At 32.9% G+C, this 20,210-nt stretch overlaps 2 protein-coding genes across 2 annotated transcripts in view; one reads left to right on the top strand and one right to left on the bottom strand.

The window, feature by feature from the left end:
• LOC139480929 (DNA helicase MCM8-like) overlaps window positions 1-8,851 on the top strand; it is a 29,699-nt gene extending 20,848 nt beyond the window's left edge. The window contains exons 21-29 of the mRNA XM_071263898.1: window positions 930-993; window positions 2,744-2,799; window positions 3,172-3,202; window positions 3,563-3,679; window positions 5,278-5,343; window positions 5,912-6,081; window positions 6,915-6,999; window positions 7,380-7,469; window positions 8,254-8,851. Of these exons, the coding sequence (XP_071119999.1) occupies window positions 930-993; window positions 2,744-2,799; window positions 3,172-3,202; window positions 3,563-3,679; window positions 5,278-5,343; window positions 5,912-6,081; window positions 6,915-6,999; window positions 7,380-7,469; window positions 8,254-8,367 (793 nt within the window). The 3' untranslated portion in view covers window positions 8,368-8,851. The remainder of the gene's footprint in view (window positions 1-929; window positions 994-2,743; window positions 2,800-3,171; window positions 3,203-3,562; window positions 3,680-5,277; window positions 5,344-5,911; window positions 6,082-6,914; window positions 7,000-7,379; window positions 7,470-8,253) is intronic.
• Window positions 8,852-9,045: 194 nt separating this feature from the next.
• LOC139480931 (kynurenine--oxoglutarate transaminase 3-like) lies at window positions 9,046-19,283 on the bottom strand. Its single transcript, XM_071263900.1, has 13 exons — window positions 19,161-19,283; window positions 18,959-19,037; window positions 18,024-18,075; window positions 16,986-17,084; window positions 15,801-15,950; window positions 15,305-15,391; window positions 14,836-14,961; window positions 13,576-13,696; window positions 13,080-13,246; window positions 12,425-12,611; window positions 11,487-11,566; window positions 10,382-10,468; window positions 9,046-9,880 (listed from the first exon to the last, which is right to left on the bottom strand). The coding sequence occupies exons 2-13, from the start codon at window positions 19,018-19,020 to the stop codon at window positions 9,758-9,760; spliced, it is 1,341 nt and encodes a 446-aa protein (XP_071120001.1). The 5' UTR covers window positions 19,021-19,037; window positions 19,161-19,283; the 3' UTR covers window positions 9,046-9,757.
• Between the last annotated feature and the right edge of the window lie 927 nt (window positions 19,284-20,210).

Below are 20,210 nucleotides of genomic sequence, written 5' to 3' on the forward strand. Positions count from 1 at the left end.
CCATATATATTCATGTATGGAACAATATAACAAATCATTTACATTTACTATGGGCAGGTCAGTCAGACCTCACCTTTGATCCTTGTAGTAGTGAACATTTGTCTGATTTGTGTTGCATAACTATTGTACTATAGAAGACATACTTAGTTTTCTTTACAGGGAAACCAGTCCATTCATACTATTACATGTTCGTACAAAGTCAACACGTACTACTAACAGTCAACTAAAACCAACGTTAACTACCAATTAGAACAACTACAATCATTGCGAACTTGTACCACTGCAGACTCACCATAAAAAAATATACATTTATATATTCATTGCTATTGAAACCTTGATAACAAATAAATTATTTGCCTTAATAATTAATTCATTAGATAAACATAAATGTACAATATATGAATGTTTAATGCCACATCAGAGGCGGATTTAAAGGGTTTTTCAGTGGGCCCACTCCCCCCCCCCCCCTTTCCATTTTTGAGAAAAAATTTGGTTGATTATATAGGAAATCACTGAAGCATGACTGGAGCAGGTCCCCTGTTAGGCAGGCAGTGGGCCCCCACTTATGAAAATTTCTGGATCCGCCACTGCACATAATTACGTTTGCCTGGTTTTTGGTTAACTGCCTTCAGCGCTTACAGCGCTTTGATTTTTTTTTTTATCATTACTCTCTATGAGTTGCATGCATGAGGATACTATAGTCTTGAGAACAACTCGAAATTGGTGTACAAAAGAACTTAAGCTCTGTAAAGCACACCACATATAAGTAAACTTCAAACTAATATTGAGATGTGCTAAACTGTTATCTGTTCTAATTTTTGAGGATTCATTTGTCATGTTTAAGGTGAATGAGGTTTCATTAGAGTCTAGAATAGGAAGCTTTTGTGTTTCTTCTGTAAAATTATGATGTAAGTTTGTCTTTTTTTCAGAATGGGTAGTGCCTTGTTATCCAGATTTGACCTTGTCTTTATTTTGTTGGACAAACCAGATGAGGTATGATCTATTACACATACTGACATGTATTCTCCAAAATTTATTAACAACAATAGCATAGATGCCAACCATTACGATTTTTGCGTAGTTTCTCCGATTTTGCCATTAAAACTACGCTATTACGGTCAAAGTCGAATAGTTACGGATTACCAATCATCGCCGTTCAATTTTGTAAAACACGGATTTTTATCATTACTTTTCCGTCCTGGTCCGGTTTTTAGAAAACGCCAATGTAATGCTTCCGGTTTCTCGGGAGTTATCAACCTATTGTCGAGTAACTAACTGACTTCCGAAGGGGCAAACTTGCATTTTATGAGTAGATTTCCCCCTTTCTCTACTTCTCCTTGACAAAACGAAACTGTACGAGTCGAGAACATCTGAACAATTAATTAATGGAAAACATACGACAGACAACATTATAAACAACAAATTTTAGTGCACATTACCTTGCAACCACTCGTCAGTATTTTTTATTGGTAAGTGCACGTTTATGAATGATTACTGAAAACTTTTAAAAAATACGGAAAATTTCATAGTTTGTTACTGATTGTGTCAAAAGGGGGTTGGCATCTATGCAATAGGGAAGAGCAAAAAAAATATATTAAGGAACCAGAATGGCAACAAAACTACAAAATAATAATTTAAAGAAAGATAATAAAAAACGGGACACAGAAAAAGAAAGACAAACAAATGTCTTTTAAAAATTACACAGAAAATTTGAAAAAAAAACCCATATGAACCTCATTCAAACTTGATGTAAACTAAAGTACTTATGATTATAAAGTCATAAATAGTGGTTGACAAGGAATGAGGAAAAAGAATATGATTGCAAATATAACTTTATATAAATTCTGACTAATAATTCAAATATTCAAGGGAAATTTTTGCAGACATAAATCTCCAAATATTGAAATGTAAAATAAAGTTATCATCAGTAAATCACAAGAGATTGTTTTCCCATATCTGCCACCAAACATTTTTAAATTTAAGAACCTAGATAACTACATTTTAAATCTTAAGCCATGTTGATTTTCAGGTGTTTTATTTTCAAAATTGTACAAAATCTATCTGGACTTATTTTAATAGAAGTTTCAAAATGACACATCAGTTAAGTCCATATCTGCTAACCTTTTAGAAGAATAAAGTGGAAGATCTCCATCTCTTAAGCTACACTACAGGGAGATTATGGATGACATAATTTGTCGAGCCTTTGACTTTAGTCGAAAAATATTCACTCTGTGGTTAAAATTTTTGAAATTTTAATAACTTTCTTAAACTATCCTGGATTTCTACCAAACTTGGACAGAAGCTTGTTTATGATCAAAAGCTAGTATCTAGATGGAAATTTTGTTTGCATTTTGTACCTGTTTATCTGTATTTTACTTATAAATGGACTTAGTTTCCTTCCAATTAACATTACATACAGTCTGCAGTTAAAGTTTTTAAAACATTTATTAGATTCATAAACTGTCCTGGATTTTTATAAAACTTGGACAGAAGCTTCTTAAAATCAGAAGATAGTATCAAGGAGAGTATTTTTATTGATTTTTTTCCGTTGCGCCTACGACTAACAGCAAAAGTAGGCGAGACACTGGGATCCGCTGAACCCTTACAAATTTTTTCATTCAGAATTTTTTTATTCAAATGGATCAAATTTAATTATCTGTATGTGGATTACATTAGTTAAAAATATGAAATGAAGGCAATTGGTGTTGTCTATTGTATTAATTATGAATATTATATTTTACAGGAAATGGACAGTATGTTATCTGACCATGTGATGGCTTTACATGCTGGACAAAGTAGGTCAGTAATCATTTTCAACTTATTTGACCTTAAGGGTTAATTTGAACTATGGACACATTTTGGTATCTCATCATTATCAGTGCATCAAAAAAACAGATTTCAGTGTGGTTTATTGACTTTGGAACTCTACATAATTTACAAGTCAAAGTTTACGCTTAGGTTAGTTTAAAGGGATCCACTCATGATAAGTCGGTGGTATTTTGTATGCAGTTTTACAAGTGTGGGCATTTCTGATTTCCATAGAGGTTATATAACTCTCCACCATCAGTCATGTTTCATTCACTTTGATTGATTTGCATAGTTTACATGCTTAGATATTGCCATTTTAATTTCAATATTTGCAATAAGAGAATTGTATTTCCTTTTTTTCAGAGCACTGAGTGTAACTGTAAGAAGACAAAAAGTTAGTATTATATGTAGTGAATAAAAATCATCAAAACTGATAAAAAATGGTTCATGCTTTATTAGTATCAATAAGGCTGCAACTCAGACAATAAAAGCCAAAAGACATGTGCATATTTGACAGGCTTTGCCATGTTACCTTATTTCCTTACTCTTTACCTACTTAACTCTTAAGACTAACATGATTTATCTTGTATGCTGGACTAAAGACATTCTACTGGTTGATCATTTGGAAGAAAAATTGTAGTTTCTATGATAAATATTTTGTCCCTTCTTATAAGACATTGCCATGGGGAAAACACAAGATACATTTATATCAATCTTTCTATTCTAACGTAGACTGTTGATATGTATTTTGTAGGATGATAGTATAAATGAGTCTATACTGTTAATAGAATCAGACAAACCTCTCAGTGATAGGTTAAAGACACCAAGACATGAACCATTTGATCCTATACCTCACCAACTACTTAGAAAGGTAAGCTAAATATATTTTAAAGCCTTTGGAATATGTGATATATTTTTTACTAACAAAATTCTTAATATATATAATGATAGGGAAATGTGATATGATTGCCAATGAGAAATCTATCCACCAAAGTTTAAATAATGTGAATGTAAGCAATTATGGGCAACCAAATGAACTTCAACAATGAGAAAAACCTATACTGTATGGTCAGCTATTTAAGCCCTGACAAGAAAACAATTCAATTGAGAAAACAGTTTATGATAAACAAATATGACAGACATGAACCAACAACTATGGAACAAAAGGCTCCTGACTTTGGGACAGGCACATAAAGAATACGGTGGGGGTAAACATTTTTGTGAGTTCTCAACCTTCCTTCTAACCTGGGACAGTGGTGTAACAGTACAACATAAGCACAGACCTAAAATCTAAACTGAATTTTGCTGATTTTTGTCTAGCCTGTGAAGCTAGACATAGGGATAGTGTTCCGGCGTCAGCGGTGTTGGCTCACTTCTTAAAAAGCTTTATATTTTAGAAGGTGGAAGACCTGGACGCTTCATACTTTGTATATAGATGCCTCATGTTACGAAGTTTCCGTCAGTCACATGTCCAATGTCCTTGACCTCATTTTCATGATTCAGTGACTACTTGAAAAAAAAGTTGTAATTTTTTGTATTGTTAAATTCTCTCTATTATAAGTAATAGGGTAACTATATTTGGTATGTGCGTACCTTGCAAGGTCCTCATGCCCATCAGACAGTTTTCACTTGACCTCGACCTCATTTCATGGATTAGTGAACAAGGTTAAGTTTTGGTGGTCAAGTCCATATCTTAGATACTATAAGTAATAGGTCTAGTATATTCAGTGTATGAGAGGACTGTAAGGTGTACATGTCTAACTGGCAGGTGTCATCTGACCTTGACCTCATTTTCATGGTTCAGTGGTTATAGTTAAGTTTTTGTGTTTTGGTCTGTTTTTCTTATACTGTATGCAATAGGTCTACTATATTTGGTGTATGGAATGATTGTAAGGTGTACATGTCTAGCTGGCATGTGTCATCTGACCTTGATCTCATTTTCATTGTTCAGTGGTAAAAGTTAAGTTTTTGAGTTTTGGTCTTTTTTTCCAATACTATATGCAATAGGTCAACTATATTTGGTGTAACACTGTATGGAAATATTTTATGATCTATATGTCAGTCGCGCCGGTTTTATTTGACCTTGACCTCATTTTTATGGTTCATTGCTCAGTGTTAAGTTTTTGTGTTTTGATCTGTTTATTATTTAGCTATAAGCAATAGGTCAACTATATTTGTTGTATGGAAGAATTGTTAGCTGTACATGTCTGCCTGGCATTGTTCATCTGTCCTTGACCTCATTTTCATGGTTCATTGGTCAATGTTTTGTTTTCTTGGTTAATGTTAAGTTTATGTGACAGTTGTAATAAAGCTTTATATTTAGGACTATTAACATATTATCAATGATTAGTAAAGAAGGCAAGACATTTAAGTGTGTGCACTCTTGTTTAAACCTTCATTTTCAATAAAAAAAAACTAAAGGATCTAATGCTTCAAAGGTTATGTGTTTGACTTATCTTTTGATTTCAGTATATAGGATATGCCAGAAAGTATGTCCATCCGAAGATAAGCACAGAAGCTGCCAAAGTCATACAGGTATTTATATAAAGTGATAAAATTTTAAGTCAGCTCAAATTGTTAAAAAGAGTTAAAATATGAAGCTTTTTTAGGGAGTAAGTCAATAACTGAAGTCAAGAAGCTTCAGCTTGTATCAAAATCCGTTATTTAACAATATCTATAGAAGAAATTGCTTATAATGAATTAATAAATGGTATTTGTATGGTTTTTATGATTGAAACAATAGCAGTTTTTTGTCCTAATGGGACTCGTTATGGGGGACATGGAAATATTGGGCATCAGTCTGTCCGATTGTCAATGTGTTTGTAAAACTGGTCTTGTTAATGCTCTTGTGTGTACATTTCTTGCCAGTTTTATAAAACTTTCTGCAAAGGTTAATATCAGTAATGTCTCTGTCAAGTTCGAAGATTAGTGACATTCAATTATCAATTAGATGGAGAAGTTAGCCATCTCAAGTGTATATTTCTTGATTTTTATGAAATTTATATCATAGGTTTATTTTATAAATTTCTCTGACAAGTTCAAAAATCGATGCCGATCCATTATTTAAAAAAAAATAGTAATGCCCTTTCATTATATTTCACAGGACTTTTATCTTGAACTTAGAAAACAGCACCAAACACAAGACAGTACACCTATCACAACAAGACAACTAGAATCTCTCATTAGACTGACAGAATCCAGAGCTAGATTAGAACTGAGAGAAGTGGCTACCAAAGAAGATGCTGGTGATGTCATAGAAATTATGAAATACAGGTAAATTGATAATTTCAATGACAGTTAGTTTTGGTGGGAAAATCTAGATTGTTCTTTGAAAAACAAAATAAGTGTATTGCAATTGTTTGGAGATTAATCACAGAAAGAGATGTGATTGAATCTTTCTTCGAGAAAATTAGATTCCCTTTCATCCAGATCTTCTGATTGGCTGACGTCGTTTTGTTTATCATATCATAGACACAATTTTGTCATGTGACCATGACATCAACCTTTTTTCATAATTTATGCCAGTTTAAAATGGAATTCAGAATTGAATTATAAGAAATAACTGTAATATTTTGTCAGTCTATTTCGAAATAGCATAAAAAATGTGGTGCACACTGTTAAATAACCCGCTATGCGCGTTATTCAGTGTGCATTACATTTTTTATGTTATTTCTTCATAGACAGAAATAATATTACAGTCGTTCTTTAAATAGATTTATTTATACAATTGTCAAAAATCTTTTGGAATACAAAATTAACGGTTTAGTTTGACAAAAACAAGAACATTAATAGATATTGGTATAGTTAGATTGGTATTTCAAATTAAAAAAAAGCATATACAAAATGGACTCATCATATCATCTTTATTGTAACTTCTTAAAAAGTGGGAATTTTTCATGAGAGAAATATTTTTGTTTATTTCCTAATTAATATAAAATCCTGAAAAAAGATTCCCTTTCATAAATTATGAAGGAAAAAAGTCGGGACAAGAAAAATTTGAAAATAAAAACTCATGAACAGGGTTGACTTTTCAAATTTTGAAATTTAATCTCACCCAAAATAAGCACTCAACAACTTTCTAACTAATATGTACCATCATTTTTCAGTATGGTAGATACTTATACAGACCAGTTCGGTGGACTGGATTTCAAACGTTCTCAGCATGGATCAGGAATGAGTGGTAGATCACAGGTAAGTCCTTTATCTCATTAAGAAAAAGATTTATTTGTTGGTTTGTCAACACATGTAGCTCTTATATTTATTTAAAGAAAATTTGAAGCTTTAGAACAGTCATTCTATTAATAGCAATTAAGTTTTAAGCATCATAGAGCTATATATGAAATATGGAGTCAGTATTTATAGTTCACCTTGAAAAAAATCATGAATCTATCATTCATATTGGCTATATCTATGGCATTGTGCTTACATAGATTATCAAAGTCATGTCAGCAGCAAAGTCTATCAACGTGTAAAGGAAGGGAAAAATTCTATCAGACCAATTATAATTAAGTTTTGTAGATATCAAATCTTTTTTTATGCATGTCTCTAAAATGCTAACGGATATTTTTCAGCCAAAACGTTTTATAGCAGGATTACAGAAAGTGGCAGAACAAACATACAACTCTATATTTACTGTACAACAAATGAGACAGATAGCTAAGGTAGGATTTAGCATATGAAAGATTTATTTCAAATTAATTTGCATATCTTAGAAGTGTATCATGGTTAGTCTGTTAACAGTTGGGTCTTTGGCCAATGAGACAACTCTACCAGAGACAAATGATGTAGAAGTTAGCCACTATAGGTTACCATACATCCTTCAACAATGAACAAAAGCCATATCCATATAAAACAGCTAAATTAAGTGTATGATGCAGATATGTAAGGGGCAGATCTTTTAAGTATATCGTGTGTTAACCAGTTTTGTTTGGGTGAAATAAGCATAATATTTTACTGGTTATCTGCTCTACGTCTAGTTATCTTTTTTGTTTTGTCTTTGATTTGTACAATGTAGATATGGTTTCAGCAGAACTTTATTTTTTTTGTGTTTACAGTTGTATTTCAAAGTTAAGTTTTGATAATGTGCTTAAACTTTTGTATATTTTATAGACTTCTGTCTGTTGTTGAAGACTTACTGTAAATTCAGAAGTTATTGCGATGTTTTTAGTATTTTGAAAAATCCGAAAGGGTTATAATCTCATTAGTTTAAACTTGCATTTTGAAACTTTAAATATAAATTTAAAAGGATTTTTCTCGATATCGAAAACATTAAAATCGCATTATAGTCTAAATTGACAAAATCACAATAATAAATGCACAAAATAATTCCTAAATTTACAGTACGTTGCCATTTAATTGTCTTATGGTTATTTTGTTTGTTGGATTGTTGTGTCATTGAGGTATTCCCCACATCTTCTGTTATTCATATTCAAGTTTATTTTTCAGGATTGTGGAGTACAAGTGCTGGACTTTGAAGGTTTTATAGGTTCTCTTAATAATCAAGGATTTTTACTGAAGAAAGGACCTAAGGTTTACCAACTTCAGACTTCTGACTTCTGAAACAAAAGAAGTCTAAGCAATAATCAATGATTTATACAAATAAAAAGCAGACTAACCAACTCCCAAAGTCTCAATTTTGAACAAATTGGCTTAACTAATGGTCAGGAATTATCACAACGAAAGGACCAAATATGTACCAGCTTACAGTATCTGACATATGATTGGAAAAAGAGATTTTCCATTACGAACCAACAATTCTTATCCAAATAAAGAACGACTATCACTTACAGATGCAACATGTATGTTGACCAATGCTCAGCTAAAATAACTGTTAACAATAATTGTTTTCATTAAAAAATCCATAAGAACATCAAATGGTAAATGAAATTGGACCCAACACCTTATTTCTACATAAAAATCCTTACCGCAAATTGATATGATATTCCCATTTATAATGTTTATTATGTTAAACAGTTCATTTATGCTTTGCTTACATATTTATTACTTGTTATTACTTTGATTGAATAAACTTGTTAGCATATTTCATATTTTGTTTGTCATATTTAAATGTGAATATGCCCATAGGTTTTCATGAGCCATGGATAAAACAATTGTACAGGAAGGAACAGTAAATAAATCTGTGAGTGCTCTTGAATAACATCAATCTAAAAATTTGATGCACAGGCTTCCAAATAAGTTTGTTAAATTTTGAAAAGCAAACATATAAAAATAAATAAATGTTGTTCATTCACTTCTTTATTTCAATTTTCTCTTGTAATAATCAATAATCATCAAATGTATCATATATATTTATCAAAGCCATACTAACTATTGGTACACATTTAAACAACTTACTGCCGATATCATTGAGTGTGTAGCCAAAGGTAATATCGTTGGTTAGCTTGCTTGTTAGCTGAACCGTGAAGTCATTATTAGGTCAGGTATACTGCCCTCCTTTCGAAGTAGCCTAGTCCAACAGACAGATAGATTGGTTATCTGCTAGACTATTCTACTCTTAAAGGAGGGTAGTTTACCTAACCTAGCAAAGACTTCACTGTTCAGCTAACAAGCAAGCTAACCAAAGATATTCCCTTTGGCTACACACTCAATGATATCGGCTGTAAAATATAAAAAAAACATCTGTAACTGTTCAATCATTTGAAAAGCACAATAAAAACAAAGAGAATATGAGATGGTCCAAGGATTGGAACAGCATTAAGTTCTTTGAATAAAATAAATATTGTTTTAAGTAGGTCCTTTACTACTGTTATGTACAAAAGCCATATCCAACAAAAAACAAATTGATGCAATAAACAATCCAATTATAAATAAAGTATACAAATATTTACAACCTATCTATGTCTAATCTCTTTTGCAGGCACCTTACTCTATGAATAAAAAATAGATTCCTTGTAACATATTTAAAACATCTATAAGACATGCCACTTTTTCAAATTGTTCCATTTGGAAGCTTCAGTGTTTTATGTTCCTCATCATTTGTTTTATTGTCATCTAGTCCTGTAATGTTCCAGTTGTGAAGGATTTCTTTTGCTTTGTTTAGGGTTTCATCAGTCTATAATTAGATTTAAATCTGGGATTATAATAAGTGGTAAATAAACCATTACAAACGTCTAGGATATTTCTGTCAAATATATATCATTAATAAATTCAAAGAAATTTTGTCAAACTTTATATTTTCATTTTTAGAAAATTGCATGACTTTAATTCTTATGTAAAATTATGTCAATATTTGCTTCTATTCCTGGCCTTGCAGGAGTCATATAACTTTCGAGAACGATAATTGTACTTGTACTCAGAAATCAACCAATCAAAGTCCTGGATTTGGCTTTTATCTTTTAGCACAAATTTTGTACTTTGAGTTCTGAGTAAAGTTTTATGACCGAGAGCCCAGATGAAAGTTAACTAGAATTTGTTGTTAACCTTTTAGATAATAAGAAACTACCAAATAAATATAAAAGTCTATCATCACTGGGTAAAATTTAAAAGCAGAAAGACAACACATACATATTCCCAACAAGAAGTTTTTAAATTGGCTACTATAATGAGTTCTTACCTTGACAAAGCAGATTCTCACATACTTTTCTCCTAGATATTTATGTTCTTGGCTGTAACATATGGAGACTGGCATAGCACAGAATTTCTAAAACAACGATTAATTAATAATAGAAGTTTGTAATAATATAGAAGTGGATGTGAGTAATTATACTGCCTTCACCAATGAGACAACCCATACTGTTTAGTCCATTATGATAGGCCCTAACATAATAAATGTAAAAGAATGCAAACCAGGGAATTATGGTAACTTTCTAATTAATAACAAAACAATTTATGAAAAATGAACTGATGAAAACCACTGAATTACAGGGTCATTAACCTACAGATCATAATTTATTATAACTTTTTCCGAACTTTAGCCTACAAAAAATAATTCTGTGTAATAGTATTGTCCATAAAATTAGTGCAATAGTTATAGAATTGAGAATGTGTCAAAGAGACAAAGAACAGAAAGCAGTCCAAGGCCACCAATAAGTCATCAACACAGAAAATCCTGCTCCAGATTTTTGCCAGAATGAATAAGGTTATTTTATAGTATTTGCTCTTAAACCTAAGAAATACCATTATGGTATAGTATTTGCCATTTAACCTATGAAATAATACTATCATGTTATAGTGTTGTCCCTCCTATGCCACAATGTAAGAAATACTGTCATGTTATAGTATAGGCTCTATAATCTAGGAAATTGTGTTATAATAAGTTTTGGACCTTTAATCTTGAAATACCATATATATGGTATATTATTTGCCTTTTAACCTATGAAATAATAACTTCTATGTTATAGTGTTAGCCCTCTATGCTTGGAATAACTAGTATGTTATGGAATTGGACCTTTTAATACTGCTATGGTATAATATTTTCAATTTAGCCTAGGAAATACTGCAATTGTATAGCAAAAAAAAATGAACGAAAAACAAATATGTAGCACATAAACAAATGACAACCACTGAATAACAGGCTCCTGACTTGGTCATTTAACTTAGGAACTAATACAATGATATAATATTGCCTACTAAACGTAAGAGATACTTCTTTGGTGCAGAATTGTCAATCTAACCACTACTATGATAATATGCCCATACCCGTTTTAATATAAAGTTACCTTTTTGTGTATTGCCCATTTGACAAATTTGTAATCGTATGCCTGACCATCTTCATCTCTTGTCACACAACCATTGGTATCTAAATTAAAAACACAGATTTAATTGAAATATGTACAACGATTTTTGTGCCCAATCTAGCACCCACTTTAAGGGCAAGGAAGAAGCCATGCTTGCAATCTGATTAAAATCGGCTGTTTAGTTTTCTTTAGGATACTATCCGCACATAGAGCGTATCACAACATCGGTTTATGTGACTATATTCAATTGATTTTCATAGTAAGCTCCTGGTAGAAGGGAACCTAATTGAAATGTTCAAAGATCGATTTGACTCCACACATTCTCCTCTTTATGTAGTAGAACAAGTAAGAAATTACCACCACAAAGTAACATAATTAGAACCATGGAAATAGTACATTCATACATGTATATCATCCCGCATATTAAAATGACATCATGCAGAAATGCAACCAATGTGTAACTGTTCTTATTTTTTTTTTTTTTTTGTTAATATCCAAAATCAAAGTTGTGGAAAATATTTTTTCAGAATCATTTGGTAAAAAGTAAAATTACAAAAATACCGAACTCCGAGGAAAATTCCAAATCGAAGACCCTTAGCAAATGGCAAATGGCACTGAAAAGTTGAACATAGAACCGTATGAGAAAAAACGATATTATCTTGTCAAAAAACACTGTCAAACATTCAAACATAATATCCATACTGGTCTGTGTTCATACTTAGTAGAAACAAAAATATAATAGGTGAAAAATGTAAACATGACAAACATTATCTAAAACAATTTAAAAAAAAATTAAAAATTTAAGAAAAGGGGAAGATTTAAAAGGTATGATATTTTGAACTAAAAGTTACTTAGAGAAATATAGTATCTATATTTATAGAAATATACTGTCAAACAATTGAAATGTATTGTGTTCCTACCGAGCTTTGATATATCTGCTACAATAAAATAGCCACCTTCGGGCACCACTACAGTAATTCCTGCCTCACCGAGGTATTTACACAGGAGATCACGCTTTATTTCCATATCCCGTGGGAGGGAGCTAAAATAACATTCTGACGAACCAAGGCGGGATAATTCTGTTTCTAAGGACACTGCAATAGCTTCCTGTAAAATGAAGAATTCATGATTGGTAAATTATAAACGATTTTTATGCTCCATTTATGGGTATTACGTTTTCTGGTTTGTGTGTACGTCCATTCGTTCGTCCATCCGTCTATCCCGCTTCATGTAAAAGTTTTTGATGAATTAAAAGACCTATCAATTTGAAACTTAGTACACATGTTCCTTATGATATGATCTTTCTAAATTTGATGCCAAATTAGGGTTTTGACCCCTATTTCACGGTCCATTGAACACAGAAAAAAATAATGCGATTGGGGCATCCGTGTACTATGGACACATTCTTGTTTTTCAATTTATAAAGGTATATATGTATCATTTTTCAGAGACAAGTGCCTATGTCATGTAAGCTGTCATTCTGATAAATGTGGTCTAGCTAGATATTACCCATGCAAGTAATTTCTTCGTTAAAAGTGGACAGAATACTCTTAGTTCTATGAATTTTGTACATACCTGAGTTGGAGTGGGATTAGTCCTTAGAACTGCATCATGGATAGTCTCAATACCCTGTATAAGGTTTGCAGGACCTACAGCCCAACCGACTTTCCAACCAGTGACACTAAACGTCTTCCCAGCACTGCCTATTGTAACTGTTCTATCCCACATACTAGGTAAGGTTGCTGAGAACATATTATTAAGTCTGATATTTACAAGCAGAAACAGGTATAGGTTTTATTAAATAAACTGCACATTCCGGACCCAATTTAAATAAGAGATGTTCTTGTAACAATATTTCTTCGAGTTACAATAGATCTTATGTATAATCAGATTACGTCTGAACATTTTTCCTAAAAAAAATATTCAGCAGATTTAGTATTAGTATCGATCACGAAAAACTAAAGATGGAACTCTATTTAAAAAGGAGTTTAGGATGATCTAATAAGATGTCAGTTAACTTGTACTGCTAACCTACAAGTTCTTTCCGCGTGATAATAAAAGAGAAACTTACCAATTCGAATATGCTTTTTCCCATCATATATAAGCCATTCATAGACTTCATCAGCAATACACATCACATCATGCTCATTACACAACTCAGAAATCAGGTCCAGCTCATCAAATGTAAACACCTGTAATATGTCAAATGCTAGCATTATCATAGGCTTTCATGGAAAAACCTGGTTGATTATATAGGGAAGCATTGAAGCATGACTGGAGCGCCCCCCCTTCTAGGTCAGTCAGCGGGCCCCCTTAGGAAAAGTTCTGAATCCACCACTGATTATCGAAAAAGATATAGTAAAGTTGGGAAGTTTGAAATTTGATAGTTGGTTGCTTGCTTAAAGTCCAGTGGCAAATATTTCTTGCATGTTTAGGACGAGAACAACAAGACAAAATGTAAATTAGGTAGTTGTTGTAATTACGGCATTTCGGGGTCAAGGGAATTTCGACTGCCACTGGAAAATGGGGATATATTGGAAAGGGAGAATAATTTGACCTTGTAACAGGCCACCTACTGTGCTACAGACCCCTCAAGAGTTGTTGCAAGGATTCTTGCCATGCAGATAGCTTTGCTACCTCTCTAAACGAGGCATCGGATTTAGCGTACCTGATCTGACCGAACGTGATTGTGTATTTGCTACATCCCGCACAGCCATACGGACACCCTACGTTGGCGAAGTTTTTACTGTCGGTCGGAGAATGACCAATGATGACAATAGTTCTATTCGTCAGTCACATTTGAAGTTAAATGTCTCAGCTGATATATACATTTCAACAGATTTCTGGACGTATCTTCGTTCAACCTGAATTATAACCTGGACCGATAGCTTTATCTTGCAGACCACTGATAGGATCACAGTAAATGTATTGAAATAGTTCATGGGCACATCTTTGGATTTCTCACTTCTGCCACAAACAATGACGTTTAGTTGTTTAAAATATGCAGTGACAGTGACGGTTCGTAGATGTTCACAAAGGGGTACAGATGCCCCTACACCCGAAATTTTGTACCACTGAATTGCCATGACCTCTCCAGAAAGTCATAAATATGAAAAAAATAAGAAGATGTGGTATAATTGCCAACGAAACATCTCTCCTTCAGAGACCAAATGATAAAGGTCCCAATACGGCCTTAAACATTGAGCAAAATCCATATCGCATATAGTAAACTATAAAAGACCCCAAAATGACAGATGTAGAACAATTCAAACGAGAACGAAAGCTGATTTAAAGTTTAACCGTGTAAATCATTTTATGGAATTATACGCACCTTTCCAAGTGGATTCGATGGGTTGTTGACCACTATAGCTTTTGTCTTACTATTGAAGGCTTCTCTTATCTGACTAGTGTCAAATGTCCAGTCTTCGCTGCTCGTGACACTTTTACAAGTATTTGTCTACAATAAATAGAAATAGCTTTAGCTATATTAAAACATTTGGTTATGAATCAATTTATTACGTTTCCTGTGTTTTACAGTGATTCATTTTGTTTTGTTTGGCCGATCATTTTGTCAATCGTGTCAACACTTGCACTTTTTCTAAGGACATAATTTGAGACAGAATGGTGATAAAAAGACAGTAAATTGTTTGTCTAAAGATTGCTACTTATGAAGGAAGAAGACTGAATAATCTATATATTAAAGACAGATGCCTTATGGTTTGAGATTTCTGTCTGACAAATGTATGTTTTTTTTTAAATAATCATACATAATATATGAAGTTGACATATGACATACTCACCATTCTAAGTGGTATGTAGACAGGCACAGCACCTGCTAAACGCAACATTTCTTTATATGGTTCATAAAATGGTTCAATCAGTATAACCTAAAATGATTCAGAAAACCATAGCGTAGCGTGAATTATAAATAAAACAAAATGATTTCAAATGTAATTCGCTTATTCATTTAATTAAATGGTGTTCGTGTACTGATTTTATTGTTCGTTCTTTTCTGTACATTTTCTTAGTTTAGTTTAGTTTAAACATATTTATGTATAGTGGATTGATAAACAAGTTATTGCAACTTATATTAATCCCTTTCCACTTTGCGGGTGCGAGTGCTGTCTTGTAGCGGCATTAGCCTACTATAAAGATTAGAAGAGAAGAGTTGAGATCTATACAAAAACTTGTTTAATGCTTACATATGATGCTTCATGTGTTTGTCCTTAGTCAGGACCATCTTCAGTGGTTGTCTTCAATCGAAGAGTTAAAAAAATGAAATTTGGAATTACTAACCTCGTCTCCGGGATTAATTAGTCCCATGAAGGTACAATATAATGCTTCAAATGCTCCAACGGTGACGTTTATGTTGGTCATGGCGTTTATTTCTCTTCCCAGGGTTATACTGTAGAGTTTAGAAAGAGCGTCGACAAGGCGCGGATGCCCCTGTAATGTATATTACAACATGCTTAAAATCATCTTTGGTCATCCTTTCTCTGGTCAGTGATTCGTGTGTTCTGTTTTACTTTTCACAATTGTCCCAATTTAGAGAAATCAGATAATTGTCAGTTTTTTTTATAATTTCAAAAATGCCAATATCTGTTTACAGTGTATACACTTAATATCTGATTGATATAATTTTTCCTTATAACAATCCAATTTTTCGTATAAAAATGGTTTCAAATGTAAAGACCAATGATGTTATCTTGTATAAATCCGATTTCAAATGTAACAGAACGGTAATGTTATCTTGTACAGGTGCGGTTTCAAATGTTACAAAACGATTATGTTATTCTTACAAATTCGATTTCAAATCTTACAGAACGCAGAGGCGGATTTAGGTGGGGGGGGGGGGTCCCCCCTTTTGAGAAAAAAATTTGGTTGCTTGTATAGGGAATCACTGAAGCGTGACGAGATCGGCCAGTGGGCCCCCACTTACGAAAATTTCTGGATCCGCCACTGGAACGGGTAATGATGTCTTGTACAAATCCGATTTCAAATGTTAATGAACGGTAATGTTACAGAACGGCTACAGTGTTCTCTTGTATAAATCCAATTTTAAATGTTTCGGAACGTATAATGTTATCTTCTACAAAGCCGATCTTAAATATTTCAGAACGCTAATGTTTTCTTGTACAATTCTGGTTTCAAATGTCATATAACGTGCATGTTAACTTATCTTGTACACATCCGATTTTAAATGTCAGACAATGTTACTGCGACGGTGTAGAATATTGGAATATTACATAACATTTATCTATTTATGGAAATAATTTATTATGTAGAATACCAAAACTGTTTTACGAGACAAGTACGAGAAATCAGAGTCACTACATAGCCTAAACTGTAGATAATTAGTGTCATAAATAGAACAATAATGTAGCGATACAATAATTCCTTTGTTCCTTTGGGGGCAAAAGTCTTCATAGTTTTAGATAAAATGGAGAATTATCATGCTTTAATCCATGCTTCTCTACTTACATAAGCTCTTGTGTAGTGATTGATCATGTGGTTGTTCCCGATAACAGCATTGCTTAGAGATTCAAGAACATTTTCAGGTGGTCTGAAATCAGGGAAACCCTGAAAAAGTATCGTTTAGGTCATTCACACACACAGTATACGATGCAAATTTTCGTTGTCAATTCATCAAACGAATCAAATGTTTGCTTTAATCATATTTTAATGAACTTTTTATATAAATATTTTATTTCAAATAAATTTCATGCAATTTATTCACGGGGACCTCGGTGGCCGAGTGGTCTGAGGAGTTCATATCCTGTCAACACTGAAGTTGTAAGTTCGAACCCCGATATTAGAACATATCAGAGGCGTATATAACGGTCTCGTTCACCTTTAAATTTACAATAAGCAGTTTCGTGTATACTTCTTACAATAGACAACTTTTCACATGCTAATACAATGAAACGACTGATATACAGTGACGGAATTTAAAAAGGACGGACACAAATATCGAATGGTTAATTTATAGACATTTTACAATTTGATTTTTTTTATTTGCTCCGCCTACTTTAAAAATCCTGGATAGTCACTATAGTTCCTTGTACAATTCGTCCTCTGTCAAAATATGAACCTGGTATAATTATGTTCTTTTACCTTTACCAAACGTACATGCAGTAAAAAAACCTTATTTCAGTATGTTTGTATATAAACAGAGCTGACTATGCGGTATGGGCTTTGCTCATTGTTGAAGGCCATATGGTCACCTATGGTTGTTAATTTCTGTCACCTATGGTTGTTAATTTCTGTGTCATTTTAACTCTCTTTTGGAGAGTTGTCTCATTGGCAATCATACCACATCTTCTTTTATATATATATATAAGCAAAACACGATACGTATTTCAATTTTTTTTCGTATGTTCGCTCGCTTCATTTCTTGACAAGCTGGCTCTTATGCATGCAGTTTAAAAAATTACATAATCTACTATTATCTATCTGCAGCGTATGTGAATAAGAACAAAATTTTACCTACTATACTACTATGTTTGGTTATATACGTACCAGTGCCATGTTCAGCGCTCCATGTTGTAAAACCAGTCCCAATATTTCTACCCTGTAGAAATAATATACTAAGTTGATAGTTTGATTGTTGCATGGTTGCTTAACGTCTAGTTTCAAATATTTCATGCATGTTCAGGACGAGAACAAGTTAACAATAAATACAATTTGTAGGTCTTGTAATAGAGGTCATCAGAGATGATGGTCAGGGAAATTTGGACTGCCACTGGAAAATGAGGATATATTGGATAGGAACAAAAATTTTGCCTTGCAACAGGCCACCTACAGACCCCTCAAAGAGTTGTTGTGAGGGTTCTTAACATGCAAAAAGCTTGGCACTCTCTTACAGTTAAACGTCCCCATTCTAACCGGACGTGGATGCAAATTTGAAACATCCCGCATATAGCCAAACGGACGCCCCACTAAGACAAGCGTTTCAAGTCACTGCTGGTAGGAAGAAGACCAAGTGACCATATCTTTATTCCCAAGTCACCCTTGGGGGCTATACTAAGTTGATGTTAAACACTTTATATGCTGGTTTCTTAAAATAAATCTCAATTCCTTCTGGTAATGTCAGTTATCTGCGCTGCAAAATGACGTGACATGACTGTCTTTATACGGTATATTTTTTTGGAATGATACTGAATAACCGATAATTTAAGATAAGAAGTTGTGTGATTGCCAGACAGCTACACACTAGAGACAATGCGAATGTAAACAACTATATGTCACCGGTTGCTTTCAAATACTTTCAAAAAATGAGCAAATCCTATACCGTAATAGAAAGTTTTAAAAAAACGGACTTGCTTTCGTTTTAATGCGGAACACAATGATATATTCACTCTTTATTCTTAATATATACTGCAATCCCCCACATTTTCTCGACATATTGTGGTCACATCATTTTGGCATTAACCTTCATATCTTTCACAACTTACCATATATTTCCTTCGCATGCTTTGTCTTTTACTCTGTTTGCTAATCCTAATTTTGATGCCATTCTTGTCCACACACAATCTAAAAATAAATTTCATATAACTGTTGCACATTTTCCTTTTAATCTGGTACTTTTTTATATACAATACTGCGGTACTTTCGTAAGGGGAAACATTTAAAAAATAAAAGAGCTCCAATTCTTACCTTGCTTATGTATGTCTACGTGTTAAGGAAAGACAAAAACTTCACATACATAATTTATATACTTGTACTTATATGTCTCTCCCACTAAGCATGTCAACGACGAGAAGGTATGATTAAATCAAGCCCTAATTATATCATTTAGGATGATAACAAATTCCTACCCTTGTTTAAATCATATCCCATAGACAAAATTATTACAGAACGTAACAATAAGGATGTAAAATTAGATACAAAAGGATTTTCAAGGATTGAATGAAGAAAAAGAACACTTTCTTTTCAAGAATAAATGAACTTGAAGAAAAACTTGAAAGCTTATAAAATGAAAAATGTTTCAACGAGCTTGATTTTCCAATACCTGTGAGAGAGATTGCAAATGCCATATCAAAGATTAAAAAGAACAAATCTCCAGATTTGGATAAAATCACAAATAACATGATAAAATGTAGTCAGTCAGCTCTCTTTAATGTTTTCAGAAGCTATTTAATGTCTGTTTAAGCTCAGAAATATACCCTACAAGCTGGGCAGAGGGTTACATAACACCATTACATAAAGCACATAATATTCCTGATCCAAACGACTATCGTGGATGGACAATTACAAGCTCGATAGGCAAATTATTTAATTGTGTTTTAAATTCATGTCTTCACAAATTTTTAATTAAATTTACTATCATAGATGAGTGTCAAATTGTGTTTTTTTCTGGCCCCGCAACGAAGTTGTCGGTGCCATATAGTTTTACCCTTGTCCGTCTTTCCGTAATTTCGTCATTCCGTCATTCCGTCATTCCGCAACAAACCATTATACGGAGTTTTTTTTCAAAACGCCTTCTTATATATATGTTATCTCACTAACTTCAAACTGGGTCGATTTGCGCTTTTTAGCAATTGTTTTTTTTCTGATTTCATCTGTTGTCTACTTTTTTTTTTAACAAAAACGTATGTTAATTTGACACTTTAGATTGCTTTGTATGTTCACTTTCTAGATTATTGTTGAAGGGCGTACGGTGATCTATAGTTGCTAACTTTCTACATTGTTTTGTCCTTGGTTGAT

The sequence above is a fragment of the Mytilus edulis genome, chromosome 7 (assembly GCF_963676685.1).
Source record: "Mytilus edulis chromosome 7, xbMytEdul2.2, whole genome shotgun sequence".
NCBI lineage: Eukaryota > Metazoa > Mollusca > Bivalvia > Mytilida > Mytilidae > Mytilus > Mytilus edulis.

Excerpts from the sequence above, each read along its gene's own strand:
- LOC139480931 (XM_071263900.1), bottom strand. The coding sequence starts at position 19,020 with ATGGCATCAAAATTAGGATTAGCAAACAGAGTAAAAGACAAAGCATGC. Across the intron at positions 18,076-18,958 it reads GCATGCGAAGGAAATATATG|GGTAGAAATATTGGGACTGG; the intron begins GTAAGTTGTGAA and ends TTATTTCTACAG. Across the intron at positions 17,085-18,023 it reads GAGCGCTGAACATGGCACTG|GGTTTCCCTGATTTCAGACC; the intron begins GTACGTATATAA and ends ATACTTTTTCAG.